The following is a 16,936-nucleotide window of genomic DNA, read 5'->3' on the forward strand; positions in this document are numbered from 1 at the left end:
CATAACTGAAAAGGAGGGTGGAGGTGGGGTGCAAGACTGGGTGGAAATAATTCTCCAGTTCTGTGTGAAATGAGCAATTTAACTACATGTACTTTAAAGCATAACTAAGAGGCACTTTGCATTTTCAGTTTGTGGTGGTTACAGCAACCCCCCAAATTTTCCTACTGTCCTAATACCTGCAGATTACTAGCAAAAAGATTTTTTTGACCTGTAGGCAAAACTGCACAGGAATAGTGACACCTACAAGCAGTTATTATCTAGAAAGTTTTTGTAGGGCTGCCACACCAAGCAAGATCTAATAGACAAAGGGATGTAACTCATGCTATTTGCCTATCTGAAAATCAGTGCATTTAATCAAATTATAAGTAACATTTCAACAGCTGTTATCAGCTATTGTTCCCAGGCTTAAAGCCAAAACCACAGCACTGTGCCAGCTACTAAGGAGAAAAATGGCTGCTACAGCTGAACCCAGGACATACACAATGGCTGCACTTTAAGGAACAAAAATGTATGACACAAGCATATATTTGTCACTCAGTTGTAAACTGTATGCTGCAAAACCCTCAGTGATCACAGGGGTTGCTGACAGCAACTCATTCCTCACTCTGGTCTCCCTGAGGAAGTTCCTGGGTGCCCTGACCCTGTGCTTTCCTACCAGTATGAATTTGAAGCATATCTTCTCAGCAGTAGACCTATGCTTTAGGAAAGTCTTTAGGGACAGGCTGTATCTACCTTCAACAGCAGATATACACTACAGTGTCTCTCCCAGCTACTGCTTTTGCTATGGGGGAACCTGGCCAGAGCAGGGTACAGGGAACTCCAGCCTGTGACCCGAGACATATGCCACTAAGAGTACTACACAGATTAGTGCCCACTATATGCAGATGCCTCCCTATCCAACATCAGCTGCCTCAGAGGAATCACAAAACAACTGTTTTAAACACAGTCAGAGGGGGAACTCAGAGTGAGGAGCATCAGATGGTGTCCATCTCCACAGAGGAAGTAGCATATGTGGCACAGACATCTCTTTTTCTACCCTATGAACCAAAGAAACCCTTCTAGAGGAGAAAAAGGCTTCACTTAGGTTTAGGAGAGTCAGGACAGATGTTCAGACATCTGAAAGGCAAGACTGTTAACAGCTCCAGATAGCTGCTCTTCATATCACACCTCTCTGGGGCAAGCAGCATGATACTGGGAATGGCACAGCTGCATGAGCACTCAACACCACCGGCCCTCAGCTCCGGGAGGGCCTCAGCAGTAGCAGACAGGAGCAAGAGGTCCCCAAGGTCTGACCCCATCCCAGCAAGCTCAGGCACAAAAAGACAAAGGCTTGGCACTCCCAAGGGCCAGAAGACCCCCCTCTGGGCCCATGCTGGACTTGTCACCACAAAAGACATCAAAACTCAACATTTCTGCGTGCCCACATCACTCCTACATATGAAATACGCCCTCTACACACCACTGCGACTCCAGCTGGCAAGAAGCAGAAACCACGAGAGATAAAAAAAGTCACAAAAGCAACGCCACACAGCTTCTACAGCACAGGCTCCCCGTAAGAAATGCCATCCCCAGGTCAGCGGCACACTCACCCTACCGGCCGCCGCGCTTCCCTCCTCCCGGAAGCGCCGCGGAACCGGGGCAAAGGCCGGCAGCTCGGCCCCTCCTCAGCCGCGCCCCAGGATTGAGCCGGAGGCTGCGGCGCTTCCTTGTTCACACCGGCCAAAATGGCGGCCCAACACCGCCCGCTCCCACCAAGAGCCATCACCCTCTCACCGTCATCCTCCTCCCACCCCGCTTTAGTATCTCCCGGAGCACAGCCGGTGATTTTCCAGCTCTGCCTCCCTCTCGTGGCAGAGCTGTAAGGAAACACCCCCAGCCCATGACAGGTTATAATTGATATTGATTAGTTTTGAAGCAGGGCTTGTTTTAAACGAAAATGAGCTGGTGCTGTAGAGGCTTGGACCCTCCTCGTATACCCGAGGGTCTGAGTGAGACAAATAGTCCCTGTAGAGGTGTATTTTTAATTTATTTTTTTAAAGGATATCTGTGGAGTGACATGTGAAGCTAATTTGAGGTTAAATTTGGAGCTGCTGAAGGTTTACACCGGGGATGTGGAAGGAAGACAAGGGGATGGCCACAGGCCTTGGGTGTGGAGGGTCTGCCTCTAGCTGCAATGCAAGGACAGAAACGATGGCTAAGCAGGGTGTAACTGCTGCAGGCTGGGAGTAAGTGCTGACACCACATTTGAGTCAGGGGCTGTAGTCATGGGGGTGAGGAGAGGGACTGTGTTAGCATGTGTTTGTATACACTGCTCAGAGGGGAAGGGATAGAAATGCCACAGCTAATAACAGTTAGGACAGAGCTATCCTTGATGGCCTGGTCTGAATGACAACCGGGATTGCTCTATGGATGCAAGCCATTGTGCCCTCCTCTTGGCCCTGGCATGGTTGTCCCTTCAGGGTAAGAGGGAGGACACAGGAGGAGCTGTGCCTCTGGCCCTGGGGTGTGCAGCCTGATGGAGAAAGGGACAAGGTCCTTCTCCACCTAGTTGCAGCAGGAGTTTCAGGTTTTGGGATTTGCCTCTGTGCTGGCAAGCAAGAATCTCTGGCGCGGCAGGGCAAGGAGTAGCTGACTAGGGTGAGCAGAGTCTGCCATAGAAGAGAATGGTTTGTGATTTGTTGTGTCTGATGAAGAAGAGAAAAGGGTGGTCAGCTTTAAAAGTCATTGTTGGTGGTTTTGATCTCAGCACCAGACCACCTGTGGCAGCTGCTGCCTCAGTACCTTCTTCGTTGACCTCCACAAAAGCTTTGTGAATAACTTTTGAGATGAAAAGATCCTTCTTCACTGACATCCCCGTGAAATCAGCCTGAGCAGGGTCAAAAGCATTTTGTATTCCCATGCTGCTCAAAGTGGATTTAAGGTCATAATTCTCTTCCACCTTCAACTTGGGCAGGTACAGATCCACTTCAGCTTTCATCATATTGGCTGATTTGGTCCATTCAGCCAGTTTCTCATAGGTCAGCTCTCTTTCCACCTGCAATGAGTCAAGATAGAAAATAGTCGGAATATGAAGGACAGAGACAAGACATGTGCATACCAGTGTCACAACACTCATGATATAAGGAAAGCAAGTGCCTGTAAAACATAGAGTTAAAATACTTTTAACTTAACTTAGGTCTAAGAGAACAATGTGTTGTAAGTCTGTGGTGTGATAACAGAATTTAGTAGTCTTACTCACATGAGTGAATTATATTTATTACCATCCTTCTAATGAGTGAATTATTTCTTACCATCCTTCTAATTATCAGTTAGTTTGGAGACAGTGACTCCTGTACATCTGCTAGCTTAGGATACTCCTTGTCTGCCCATCCTGTTTTGCTTGCAATAAATTTTGCACGAAGGTCACACTGTTCTAAATCTTTGCCAGATATCAGAAACTTACAGATACGGCTGGTTTCAGCTGGTTTTGTGATTACTGGGGCATCCAACTGTGCCAGAGGTGAAAAGTACACTGTGAGGAAGACTACTTACTTCATCTTAAAGACCCTTGCCCACGACTGTAGGAGGGCAGTGCACAAGCGCCAAAAGGGAGGAGACTTATGATAATGAGTTCCTAAACTAATTGTAATAGCCCCAATGATCTCTCTGGAACCTAATGAATATGCATGTTTGCGTGTAATAAATATCTGCTCACTTAACCCCTCGGTGTGCAAGTTAGGAGGAGCGATTCCCCTTGCACTCGGGCCCGTAATAAACATAGAATCATAGAATCATAGAATAGTTAGGGTTGGAAAGGACCTTAAGATCATCTAGTTCCAACCCCCCTGCCGTGGGCAGGGACACCCCACACTAAACCATGTCACCCAAGGCCTCATCCAGCCTGGCCTTGAACACCGCCAAGGATGGAGCATTCACAGCCTCCCTGGGCAACCCATTCCAGTGCCTCACCACCCTCTCAGTAAAGAATTTCTTCCTTAGATCCAATCTAAACTTCCCCTGTTTAAGTTTGAACCCGTTACCCCTTGTCCTGTCACTACAGGCCCTGATGAAGAGTCCCTCCCCAGCATCCTTGTAGGCCCCCTTCAGATACTGGAAGGCTGCTATGAGGTCTCCACGCAGCCTTCTCTTCTCCAGGCTGAACAGCCCCAACTTTCTCAGCCTGTCTTCATACGGGAGGTGCTCCAGTCCCCTGATCATCCTCGTGGCCCTCCTCTGGACTTGTTCCAACAGTTCCATGTCCTTTTTATGTTGAGGACACCAGAATTGCACACAATACTCCAAGTGAGGTCTCACGAGAGCAGAGTAGAGGGGCAGGATCACCTCCTTCGACCTGCTGGTCACGCTCCTCTTGAGGCAGCCAAGGATACGGTTGGCTTTCTGGGCTGCGAGCGCACACTGCTGGCTCATGTTCATTTTTTCATCGACCAACACCCCCAAGTCCTTCTCTGCAGGGCTGCTCTGAATCTCTTCTCTGCCCAACCTGTAGCCGTGCCTGGGATTGCTCCCACCCAGGTGTAGGACCTTGCACTTGGCATGGTTAAACTTCATCAGGTTGGCATCAGCCCACCTCACAAGTGTGTCGAGGTCCCTCTGGATGGCATCCCTTCCCTCCGGCGTCTCAACCGAACCACATAACTTGGTGTCATCGGCAGACTTGCTGAGGGTGCACTCAATCCCACTGTCCATGTCACCAACAAAGATGTTGAACAAGACCTGTCCCAACACCGATCCCTGAGGGACACCACTTGTTACCGGTCTCCAGCCGGACATCGAGCCATTGACCACAACTCTTTGCGTGCGGCCATCCAGCCAGTTCTTTATCCACCGAGTGATCCACCCATCAGATTGATGTCTCTCCAATTTAGAGACAAGGATGTCGTGTGGGACAGCGTCGAATGCTTTGCACAAGTTCAGGTAGATGACATCAACTGCTCTGCCCCTGTCTGTCAGTTCTGTAGCCCCATCATAGAAGGCCACCAAATTGGTCAGGCAGGATTTCCCCTTAGTGAAGCCATGCTGGCTGTCACCAAGCATCTCCTTGTTTTTCATGTGCCTTAGCATGCCTTCCAGGAGAATCTGCTCCAAGAGTTTGCCAGGCACAGAGGTGAAACTGACTGGTCTGTAATTCCCCGGGTCATCCATTTTCCCCTTCTTGAAAATGGGGGTTTTATTTCCCTTCTTCCAGTCGTCAGGAACTTCACCTGACTGCCATGATTTTTCAAATATGTTGGCCAGTGGCTTAGCAACTTCATTTGCCAGCTCCTTCAGGACCCGCGGATGGATTTCATCAGGTCCCATGGACTTGTGTACGTTTAGGTTTTTAAGATGGTCTCGAAAACATACCTGCTTTATAACTCTCCCTAAGTTGTAGAGTCTGGTTTCGTGCTTCACTCATCAAGAACATGTAAAACAAAACCCAGCCACCAGCAGTGGCTACAGCTGGAACTTTATTCATTATGAACCATATTCATAAGGCATGATCCTGCAAAGTTCTGCATGACTTATACTCCTATTTATTTTCTTAATGGTGGTGAGGTTTAGGCCTGAAACCTCAGAGTAGTTATGTTTTTTTTCCTGGTGTAAAGAATATTGCTTTTTCGCAATGTGTGACTTATAATGATATTAATAAGCTCTTGCTTTGTGTGTATATGGATAACTTTTCTCCTAGTAGTGGGAAATAAGTGAAGTGCATGAGACCTGAGGTACAAATAAGAAGGTGTTTGTCCTGATCTGTTTAGAATCTGAAACTTATCCTGGCATGGTCATGAGTGGCTGTTGATACCTTCTGGGTCGTGATAGTCAACACTTAGTTTCAGAAACCACCACAAAATACCAGGTGCAAATCTGGACTGCAAATGATATAAAAACTAATTAATACAGCTCTTAGGAGAAGATAACTTTAGAGCGCAGTGATTCAGAATTGGTCCTTCCTTTGTTTGTGCTATTCTTGTAATAGAAAAGAGGATGCAAAACAGCCTAAGCTGTTGTGCAGACATAGTTTTTAGATGCATCTGTAAGTAAAATACTATGTGTGCAATACTATCAGATGCCCTCAGCTTAGGAGCTGGGAAATTATGGTGTTAATGAAAGCAAGTATGCACACATCAAAACCTATTCTACCATGATTTTGAAGCTCGTTCTTCCTCACTTTTTTAATCTATTTTTGTTACTGTATCATAGCGTATGTGACACAACAGCAGGTCAGTTTTACCAGCTCTAGACCAGTAGTGTTATCAGTGATGTCATCTGGTAGGAGGACAAACATGCTCAGTTCATTTCCCGCATACGGCAGCTCAATGATTTTGAATTTCATGGTCGTTTCATGGAATATCAAAAATGTATCTCTCAGAAACATCATCTGTGCCAGTTTAGTCTCGGTCTGTGAAAAAAATCAGATGTGCAAAAAATCAGACATGAAAAAATTAGTTATTTCCTTCCTTAAAATGGAAGTTTACTTGCTTAGTTGCACTGAAAGCAAAAATTTGCAAACAAATACAAGACAGAGCAGCATGTGGATGCACAGTACCTTTTTCTTTGTACGGTATCACATACACTCCTCTTTTCAAAGTCATTGGGATCCTTACAAAAAAATCAGCATAGACATATGCATACCTGCTAACTGAGTCACATGTCATATATTTCTTGTTTTAAAATAAAGGCGTTAGCTTTGATAAGCAAGTAACTGCTGTGAGTGTTTCATGTTTTCTCCCAAAGTTACATTTTTGCAGTAGGGGTCTCGATTGGGGGAAAAAAATGTTCACTTTCTTCCTGGGGATGCCATCAACCGTTTTTCCTGTTTTATCCTTCCAGGCAATACTGATCATTTCACTTTGCTTCTGAACCATATTTTCTGTGACTTGCGCTGGCTTTTCCTCTTCCCCAAACCACAGAGTACTGGATTACCAAATGGAACTGCATTACCCTGTAGTCTTTTGAACTCCGATGCCGTGCTTTGTTCACAGAGCTTTTACTAATATATCCACTCTCAGCTTCATTGTTACATTTGAGTGCAAAAGTTTATCTGTTCACAGGCTTTGCTATGATGTATCCTGTGCATTGAACTGTCTCTGTGCACAATGTATTTGGTTTACATAGCAAGGTTTTTGTAGCAAGGGGGTGCAGGGGTGACTTCTATGTGAAGACATAAGAAGTTGCCTCCGTGTCAGGCAGAGCCATTTCCAAACCCACCACTGGTCGAAGCTGAGCCAGTCAGTGATGTTGGTAACATCTTTGTGGTAACATAGTTAAGAAAGGGTAAAAACTGCTGTGCAACAGCAGCTGGGATAAAGGAGTGAGAATATGTGAGTGAAACAGCTCTGCAGACACCAAGGTCAGTGCGGAAGCTGCTCCAGGCATCAGAGCAGATATTCCCCTGCAGCCCATGGTAAAGACCACGGTGGTGCAGATAACCACCCTGCAGCATGTGGAGAACCCCACACTGGAGCAGGGGGATGCCTGAAGGATGCTGTGACCCTGTGGGAAGCCTGCACTGGAGCAGGCTCCTGGCAGGACCTGTGGCTCCATGGAAAGAGGAGCCCATGCTGGAGCAGGTTTGCTGGCAGGATTTCTGACCCCGCAGGGGGACCCATGCTGGAGCAGCCCGTTCCTGAAGGACAGCACCCCGTGGAAGGAACCCACACTGGAGCAGTTCATGAAGAACTGCAGCCTATGGGAAGGACTCATGTTGGACATGAATGGCTATATCCCATGGGAGGGTCTCCACATGAGCAAAAAAACGAGAGGAGAAAGGAGCAGCAGAGACCACGTGTGATGAACTGACTGCAATCTCCATTCCCCATCATTCTGCACTGCCTTTGGGGGATAGATAGAAGAGTTTGAAGTTTAGCCTGGAAGAAGGAAGGAGCCAGGGAAGGTGTTTTATATTTGGTCTTATTACTTATTAACCTACTCTGATTAATTTATAATAAATTAATTTCCTTAAGCCAAGGCTTTTTTTCCCAGGATGGTAATTGGTACATTCTCCCTGTCTTTCTCTTGGCCCAGGAGCTTTTCATCTTGTTTTTCTTTCTCTGTCCCATTGAGAGGTGGAGTGATAGAGAGGCTTGTTGGGCAGCTGATGGCCAGCCAAGGTCAGCCCACTACAACCATGTATCATGATGGATCCTAAAACAACACATGTAGCATAGTAGGTACACAGTAGGTTTTAGGTAGAGAGTCACATCATTGACATAATTGCTTCACCTTGCCTGGCACACAAAAGGTGTTTGCACTCATAATCTATGTCAAACAAGATACTTCCCGTTGACAAATAATTTTGCTTGCCTGTAGCACGGTCCAAAAATCTGCATGTAGTCAGCTACTGTGAATCATCAGTATGCTAAATACTGTCAGCTCAATAACATGCCCTCCATGTATGCTGAATACGTCATCCTCATGCACTCAGCTAAAATGACAGCCCCATGAAAATTCCCTCTGAGGTTTTATGCAACACCCAGGGGACGAACAGCTTGTTCAGTTTCCTTGAACTCAGAGTATAGACTGTGTCTCAAAAACAGAAGAGAGCTGTAGGTGTGTAAACAGTGCTCTCAAAAGCAACACAGTCTCTTTTAAAAGTGGGACCTTGGTACTTATTTCCTCTTGTCCTTCAGCTACTTAACCGTGGTGTTCTCAAGTGTTTTGATACTGAAGAGCTATTAATTAAAAATCTTATTCTCATGAATATGCGTGGATAAGATAATGCTGAGTTATTTTCACAGTTGCTGTTCTTACTGAGTTTATACCATGTGTCCAGCTACAAGGAGCATTTCAGTGGCATAAGAAGTGCGGGTGAAGTATTTAGAGGTTTCTTGCTCCTCAGTAGTAGACATATTGACATATGATAACAGGCATATAGACAAGGAATTTACCTTGCTCACTTTGAAGGGTGTCTCAGAAGTATTTTTCTCCAGAAATTTCTTTTCCCAATTTCCTCTGAAATAAATGGCATTTACTAAGACCAACACGGTGTGAGAATTGAGAGATCCTGCAGGCAGCAAACCCTGTATTTTCCCTTCAAAATCAGACAAATAGAACTGTTATTTCAGTGGAACTATTGTCCTGAGTTCAGCAGTAGCAGTCATTTTTTCTCCTTCTTAGTAGCTGGTGCAGTGCTGTGTTTTTGACTTTCGGCCTGGGAACAGAGCTGATAACACCGATGTTTTTAGTTACCGCTCAAATGTCTGGCCTGACCAAGGACTTTGTGAGTCTCATGCTCTGCCAGGGAGGAGGGGAAGCCGGGAGGAAGCAGAGACAGGACACCTGACCCAAACTAGCCAAAGAGGTATTCCATACCAAAGCACGTCACGCCCAGGGTAGAACTGAGAGTTCCCGGAAGGGCTAGAACGCTGCTGGGTGGGGGGCGAGGCATCGGTATCAGTTTGTGGGGTGGGGGTGAGGTACCAGTCGGTGAGAGGTTGTATTCTCTTCCCTTGTTATTTCCTTTATCATTATTATTATTGGTGGTAGCAGTAGTGATTTGTGTTATACCTTAGTTACTAAACTGTTCTTATCTCAACCCGTGGGAGTTGCATTCTTTTGATTCTCCTCCCCATCCCTCCAGAAGCAGAGGGAAGAAAGGTGGGGGAGGAAGTAGACTGCGTGGTTCTAATTTACGACCTGGGCTTAAACCACGACAACTATATAACTCACCAATTTTAATTGTGCCTTCTCTATGCCTACCTCTCTAGCAAAAATGTTTGCATTTGGGAGGAGTTTTTACTGTACGTTTTTCGTGGTGTACATATGGCTTTTGAAGTATATCAATATTTATTGCAATTGCAACAGTAAATGTCATTGGAAAGTGGGTAAAGTGGAATAGCTTGGCTATTCTGTGAGGATGGTTGCAGGCAGATGAAGAAAGCAGAAGTAAAAACCTCACTAATCAGAATGAAGCCAATCAATGTGCCTTCCTCTGAACAGAAATAATTCAGAAGAGGCTATGGCATGAAGAATCAAGGGAAGGACCTTGTAAGGAGCATCAGTTTGGAGAGAGACATTCTTTATGCTTTTTAACTGTGCTTTGCTCATTACCTCCCCTTAATTTTCAAGACTACAAGAGCAATAAATGTGGAAATACAAATTATTTGAAAGCTAGACAAGAAAAAAGCCACCAGAGTGGTGCTTACTCTCAGTTTCATTTTCAACCCAAGAATTGATTTGTGCTCTGGCTTGTTCTGCAGCTGTCTTAAAGTTTACAGCTTGTGGCTTTGCATTGTAATAGCTTGTAATGAGCTGTAAGAATTTCTGAAAGATAAAATTGGAAAATATATGCTTATTTAGTTAAATTTGAATTATAAAAGTGTTAGAAATAATCACTTCAACAGATTATACAATCAGCTGATACTTAACTGAAGAAAACATACTTTGTTTTAAATGGGATAACCCTTAAAAATAAAGTCTAATACATCCTGTACTAAATATGAACTAAAGACTGATCAAACTTCAGTCTCAAAGAATCTGATGCTTCAAATTTTTGTGTTTGAAATCCAAGATGCAACTTGTAATTTTGATATGCCCCGTAAAACATTCTTCTTTTGGGTTTTTGTTGTTTTGGATTTTGTTGGTTTGATTTTTTATTTTTTTTTGTTGTTGTTGTTGGGGTTTTTTTAACTTCTGAAAATTACCTTTTTATATAATTAAAATACTACTTTCCTGCTTTATGAAGTAGATTTCAGTACAAGAGGGAAGAATAGTTTGATATGAAGTTGAAACAAGGCTTTTAGTTTGCTACAGAGGTGAGGAATCTGCCAAGAGTTTGTGAGGACAATAAAGGATCAGGCATAAAGGGAACATTATGGTAGAATAAAGTCATGGGGAAAAAAAGCAGAATTAATGTTTACATTGCTGTCTGCTGTGAAACAGTTCATGGAGATTCCCAGCAGAAAATTCTTCAGATTTCCTGTAAAGCATGAGATTATGGAGAAAATGAGCAATAAACTTCAGAAGGACGAATTACTAATTACTTAGGAGACCAAACAAACTCTAAGATCAAAGAACAGTAATCTCATTTGAAACCACCTTCCAGGAAACTGGAAGATGATTAATACAACATCAGTTTTTAAAAAGATATCAAAAATACAGGTGATTACAAACTCATGAGTCTGTACAGGGCAAGTGAGTAGAATAGGTGTAGTGGGTGTAGGAGTAAACATGATGTGTTGAAGGAATGTCAACAGCATTTTGTAATAGGAAATCCTAAATCACAAATCTGCTGGCTTTTTTTGAAGGTGTTGGGAAGGGTATGGGTAACAAAGTTGAGCCATTACAGTCTATCTATTTGGATTCCAAAAGACATTTCAAAGACATTTCATAAGACTTCTCACCAAAGGCTGAGCATCCATGGGAGTACAGAGATAGATCCTGTTTGTTTGAAAGACTGGAAACCAAGCATAGGAGGAAACTCTTCACAGTGAATGGTTATTACTACTGGAGTACCAAAGGGATATCTGATGAAGTCTGTGCTAAAGTATTTATTCTATAAAACCAAGGTCTAAATGTTTACATCGACATATAAATGTTAAAATATTTATAAATGATCCAGTGAAGTGTAAGGTACAGAAAATTATCATTACTGTTTAGAAATGAGGTATTGAAGCTATAATGGACAGTTGATAGGAAAAGAATCTGATCAATAGCCATCAAAAGGCAAATACAAATTCAAGAGTTACAAAGAAAGGAGTAGGGAACAAAAGATAGAATATAGAATGGCACTGTATATGGCTATAGCAAGCCCCTTGTCTGAGTTCTGTATGCAGCCCTGGCCTCCTCTGTCTCAGAAATGCTAGAGTATAAAAGATGCAGAGACAGGGGAGGAGGATGACCAGGGATATGGAGAAGCATCCTTTAGAGGAAAAATAAACCAATAACGATGCCAACAGACAGCACTCTCAAAAGACACAGCCACTGATGAGGGTTCCCTAGATGAGGGTTGCAGTAGATTCAAAAGGCAAGCCTGCAAATTCATGAAGTCCCTGAGCTGCAGATCACTTGGTGACTGCAGCAGATTCCGGAGAAACACCACTGCACAGCATGCCTTGTTCTCATGCATTTCCTAAACTGCTGCCCACTGTTATAGACATATGGACCTCTTGTCTGTCCAAGGCTGCTCCACATGGCTGTCCTGGTGTGCTCCCTGAAACCACAGTGGTATCATCTGGAGATCATAGAATCGTAGAATAGTTAGGGTTGGAAAGGACCTTAAGATCATCTAGTTCCAACCCCCCTGCCATGGGCAGGGACACCTCACACTAAACCATGTCACCCAAGGCCTCATCCAACCTGGCCTTGAACACCTACAAGGATGGAGCATTCACAACCTCCCTGGGCAACCCATTCCAGTGCCTCACCACCCTCACAGTAAAGAATTTCTTCCTTAGATCCAATCTAAACTTCCCCTGTTGAAGTTTGAACCCATTACCCCTTGTCCTGTCACTACAGTCCCTGATGAAGAGTCCATCCCCAGCATCCTTGTAGGCCCCCTTCAGATACTGGAAGACTGCTCTGAGGTCTCCATGCAGCCTTCTCTTCTCCAGGCTGAACAACCCCAACTTTCTCAGCCTCTCTTCATATAATCTCTGTTGATAATCCCTCTTAATGTCAAAGTATTCTCAAGTAAAGATGTAAACTCACGGGCAGTAATGGGTAGGTCTTTTCCTCAAACAGTCGGTTCGCACTCTTAAGCAAGTAGGTACTTCTGGGTTTGTTCATGGCAGACAGAAGCTCTTTGAAGCCAGAGTGGATGTTTTCAGCTTGCTTGCACTGAGGATCCTTGGGAAGAGACACCAATTAGTATGGATTCTTTTTTAATTAAAAAGGAGTTTTGGGGGATGGAGCTCTCTTTTTGGTATGTTACACATTTGCTGTACTGTGTATAACTGGACAAATTGTTTTCTGTCTGTAGGGTGATGATCTGTTTCTGTTTTGCTGTGCAGGCCTTTGGGGACATCAAGACCCATGAAGTTGACTCTCTTCATTTCAGTCATGGTCAGGCCTACTTTTCAGTTTCACAAGGCCCGGTCAGTGCAGCCTGGCAGCTTCTGAGGAGGTGCTCTGTTCTGGCAGACACTAATGTCAGGTCGTGAACTTATCAACTCTTCAGATTTTCTATTTCACATGAATTTTGTTGTTACTATTTGGATTTTGGAGGGAGCTTGTCCTGGATGTCAATGTTGATGGTCTCAGGGAGCATGCGAGCTGTTGCCAGCTGTTGTTTTGCTGATGGAGGAATAAACTGCTACCTGTTAGCTACTCCCCTCCCACTGCTTGGGTGCGGTCTCCTCATTCATGGTGTATACTGTGCTGTGCATATGAGACACCGAGAGTGTGTGCCACTGACTCATGGTGATTTGTCATAAGGTTGGTCAGGTGGCATTCCTTGCTCTAGTGTTTTCTCACTCATGCTGAGACGTGGGCTGCTAGGAAGTACTCCTAGGAAAGAATTTAGTAGCCAGAGGGCACGGAATAGGAGAGGCTGGATTTTGCAATGGGATGGGAACAGACTTGAAGAGGTAATAGAGGGAAATATCTGAAGGACCAGGTTAGGCAGACTTTGCTACAACTTCAGAATGTCAGTGAGTTGCTAAAATGAACATGGATGTAATGATTCAGCTTGAAGATCAGTCCCTCTCCATCTAGGAAGAGAATTATATAATTCCCTTCCCCCTTTTATTTCCAGTTTGTCTAATCTAGTTTCTTTGAGCGTTATTTTTTGTTTCTGTGCCAAAGAAACATGGCTTGTTTGAGTTTACAAGCCTTTCTGTGCTTAGGGATTTCATTTGATGAAAAACTACTTCTCCCTTGTGACAAGTCTCTGGCGAGCTGATGAACATTATGAACATACATTAGCTTAAACGGGAATTTTGTTTGCCTGATGTGTCCATGCATAAGAAAAGTGAAAGGGAGTTTATTGTGAATGCAGTAATTGTTTTCCACTACAGCAAAAAAAAACAAACCACCAAAACAAACTGAAGCTGCTAAGAGATAGAATTTTCTTAAGCATATTAGGACAATTGATTGTTGATGCTTCCATAGACCCACTAAAACCAAGTAAGATGGTATTAGGGAAATTTAAATTGCCATTAGTGTCTCAGTTCTGCTTTTGAAGGCCCAAGTTCGTGAGTTTTACAATATCTTTGCCTGCTTCTTTGCATTTGCTCTTTCTATATATATTTCTTACTGAAGTGCTATAGTAGATACAGACTGAAGACAAGCAGATGTTAAAAGGCTAACAGTAAACTAAACAGTAAACTAACTAAAGCAGTAGTTGTGTTTAACTATCTCCTTCTCAGAGATTTTTTTCTATGAGTCTTTTTTTTATAACAAATACCATCTTTCTTCTCTTTGGGCTCCCCAGAGAAGGCTTTGTTGTCTCAGATGAGCTTTCTTCTCTTGCAGCCTGGTTAAAATGAAGAACCTGTGATGATGACAAATTCAAATAAAAACAGCTCTTTATTTGAAGATAAATGTGCTCAAGAGTTATATGTTAGTTTTCTGTGGTAATTCACCAGTCATGCCCAAGGAAGTTTAGTCTATTCAAGTTGTTAAGGACAAGGCCTTACTCTCAATTTAGTCTCTATAAACTGTATCATTACTGTATAGAATTCAATCATATGTACTGCTTAATAATAGATCAATATTACAGCTGAAACATTAATTTATTTAGGTAAACGTCAATTTATTTGGGTGAATGTTTATTTTGTGCTTAGATGCATGGAATTTATTTTCAGATCATGACCAAACACAACAAAGAGCATAGTGCACTTCAGAATCTTACTGCTGCGACACAAATGGAAAACTCTGCATTTAATGTGTTGAAGTAAATGTGTATAACCTAGAAGAATACAAAGATTGAATAATTCTGCAAAAGTGGGCACAAGTGAAGTTATATTTTCAGTAGTATTATGTCTTCATTATTTGTGGGAAGATTACTTCATTTACGGACTATGTCACAAGCAAAGGTATTTGTACTGCTTCTGTGCAGGAGAGCTTACTAACTTTGGTATGCAGTATGAGAAAGCAGATATACTGTTTCTGGAACCACCTGGGGGTCTAAAAGCAGTGATACCATCTCCAGCTTTTCTTTTCTGTAGCATGTCTTAGCTCCATATTAATTTTTTTTAATAAAGTTGTCTTTTTATTACTATTTGAGCACCATATCAGGTGGATTATTCTGTTCAAAGGACAATTACAATGGAAGGTAGTGATCCAAGTAAGACCAGCGGCAGCCTTTAGTGTCAGTAACTTCCCTCTAGCACACCACTTGCAATGCTCTAGGAGCTGTAAGTATAAGCTAAATGTTGGGGTGTTGCAGAGCAGGGTGATCTTGGAAATAAAGCAGAACAGTGACCTGCAGGATTGCTGGCAGCACAAGCAGGGTTATTTCCTGTACCAACATTATGTTCTACTGTGTTGTTCCTTTCTGTTCCACACAGGCTGAAGAATAATGCAAGTTATGTGGCAACAACCTGTGAAGTGATATCCTGCTGATTTCAGAGCTTACCTCAGCCATCTGGGTTGCAGTGTCACCTTTTGCACCCAGGTAGACCATGGCGAGAGCAGTTGCAATACTCCAAGGAGAAAAGAAAATGTTTTGGCCTCTGGAAGTTTCATTCAGCTTTTTGTAAAGGTCCAGAGTGAAGCTGTTGGTTGACACCGAGAGAGACTCCATTGATACAGCCTGAGACAAATGAGTGTCAGAGAGAGGTGGTGACTGCTTCTTCACTTCTTTTAACAAATACAAAGCTGCTAGTGGGAGATAGCCTGCACCTTCTCAAATACAATGTGAGGGTGTCCCTCTAATGGGTAAAATACTGCACAGAGACCAAGTACAGTCAGCTAGCTAGAAGGTCTCTTTAAGATCTGCACTATATTTCCCTTCCCCATCACTCCTCCATGTCCTCAGCTTTTTATTTATGCTTCATCAGATGAGCACAATTTTAGCTAGAAATGTTTTCACAGACCCAACTTGTTTCAAAACTCCATTTGCTTAAGTTTCAGAATTCTGCAATTGTGAGGGAGTGAAACACAATCATTTGTCACTGTGCTGCTTTGAACTTTTTTCTATTTCTTTAAACCTCCTGTGCTATTATTTTCTGCTGGAAAATCATAGTGAATTCATGTGATTCAGTACATGTACCTTGAAGGCTACTTGAGATCTATAGATTTCTATATGTTCTTGGTGTAGGTAAACCCACATTTAGAAGCTGCTTACTGTTTTTCGAGTAAACTCTTGTATCTTACATACAACCCCATATAGTTTGTGTTCTAAACAACTATTTTTCCCTTTTTTTTTCTGCTTTCCGTTCAGAACCTTTTCCATCCTTGTTTTACTTCTTTTTCTAAACATGATTTTGCAGGACAAAACTAAAGCAAATGAAAACAAACCAACCACAGGACTAAACTGATTTTCCATATGTGGATCAAGGTCTTATTAGCATATTTTATATCAGTGTAATAATGTTGACAAATATTAGGATAAATTAAGACATTTCTGGTATCTTCACCAGTGAAAGGACTACTAAAGCATGTATTGAAGTCAGTGTAAGATGGCATCAGGTGAAAGGTTAAGCATTAGAACAACAACAGCAACTGGACATTTTAATCTGTCTTCACCCACAATTTACATGCTTAAATCAAAACATGCTGTCCTCAAAGCCAGCTGCCATGCAGTGTTAGAGATGTCCAAAGACTCTGAGATCCTTAAGGGCTCCACAACTGCACTGAAACATTCTCAGGGGTGCCTGAGGTGCATGCCCTGCAGCCTAGCTTACACCTAAGCACTTCTTGGACCTTCAAATCAGATCTCTCTTACTGCTGTGCCTGGAGAAGCTGATACGCCCAGAGCATATCTAGGGAGCAGGGCTGAACATTTTTGCCTGAAGAATTTCAAACTGACTTCTCCATCTCCTGTTCCCAGAGAATACCTGAACTGAATCTGCAT

At 43.2% G+C, this 16,936-nt stretch overlaps 1 protein-coding gene across 1 annotated transcript; it reads right to left on the bottom strand.

The window, feature by feature from the left end:
* Positions 1–2,632: 2,632 nt before the first annotated feature.
* LOC308218196 (heterochromatin-associated protein MENT-like) lies at positions 2,633–15,664 on the bottom strand (the record flags this gene model as incomplete). The annotated part of the gene is made up of 7 exons (XM_080611947.1): positions 2,633–3,034; positions 6,212–6,379; positions 8,868–9,010; positions 10,125–10,242; positions 12,628–12,765; positions 14,324–14,410; positions 15,497–15,664. 7 exons carry the CDS (start codon positions 15,662–15,664, stop codon positions 2,633–2,635), a joined length of 1,224 nt encoding a protein of 407 aa, XP_080468073.1.
* Positions 15,665–16,936: the final 1,272 nt, after the last annotated feature.

The sequence above is a fragment of the Psittacula echo genome (assembly GCF_963264785.1).
Source record: "Psittacula echo genome assembly, chromosome: 2".
Taxonomy (NCBI): domain Eukaryota; kingdom Metazoa; phylum Chordata; class Aves; order Psittaciformes; family Psittacidae; genus Psittacula; species Psittacula echo.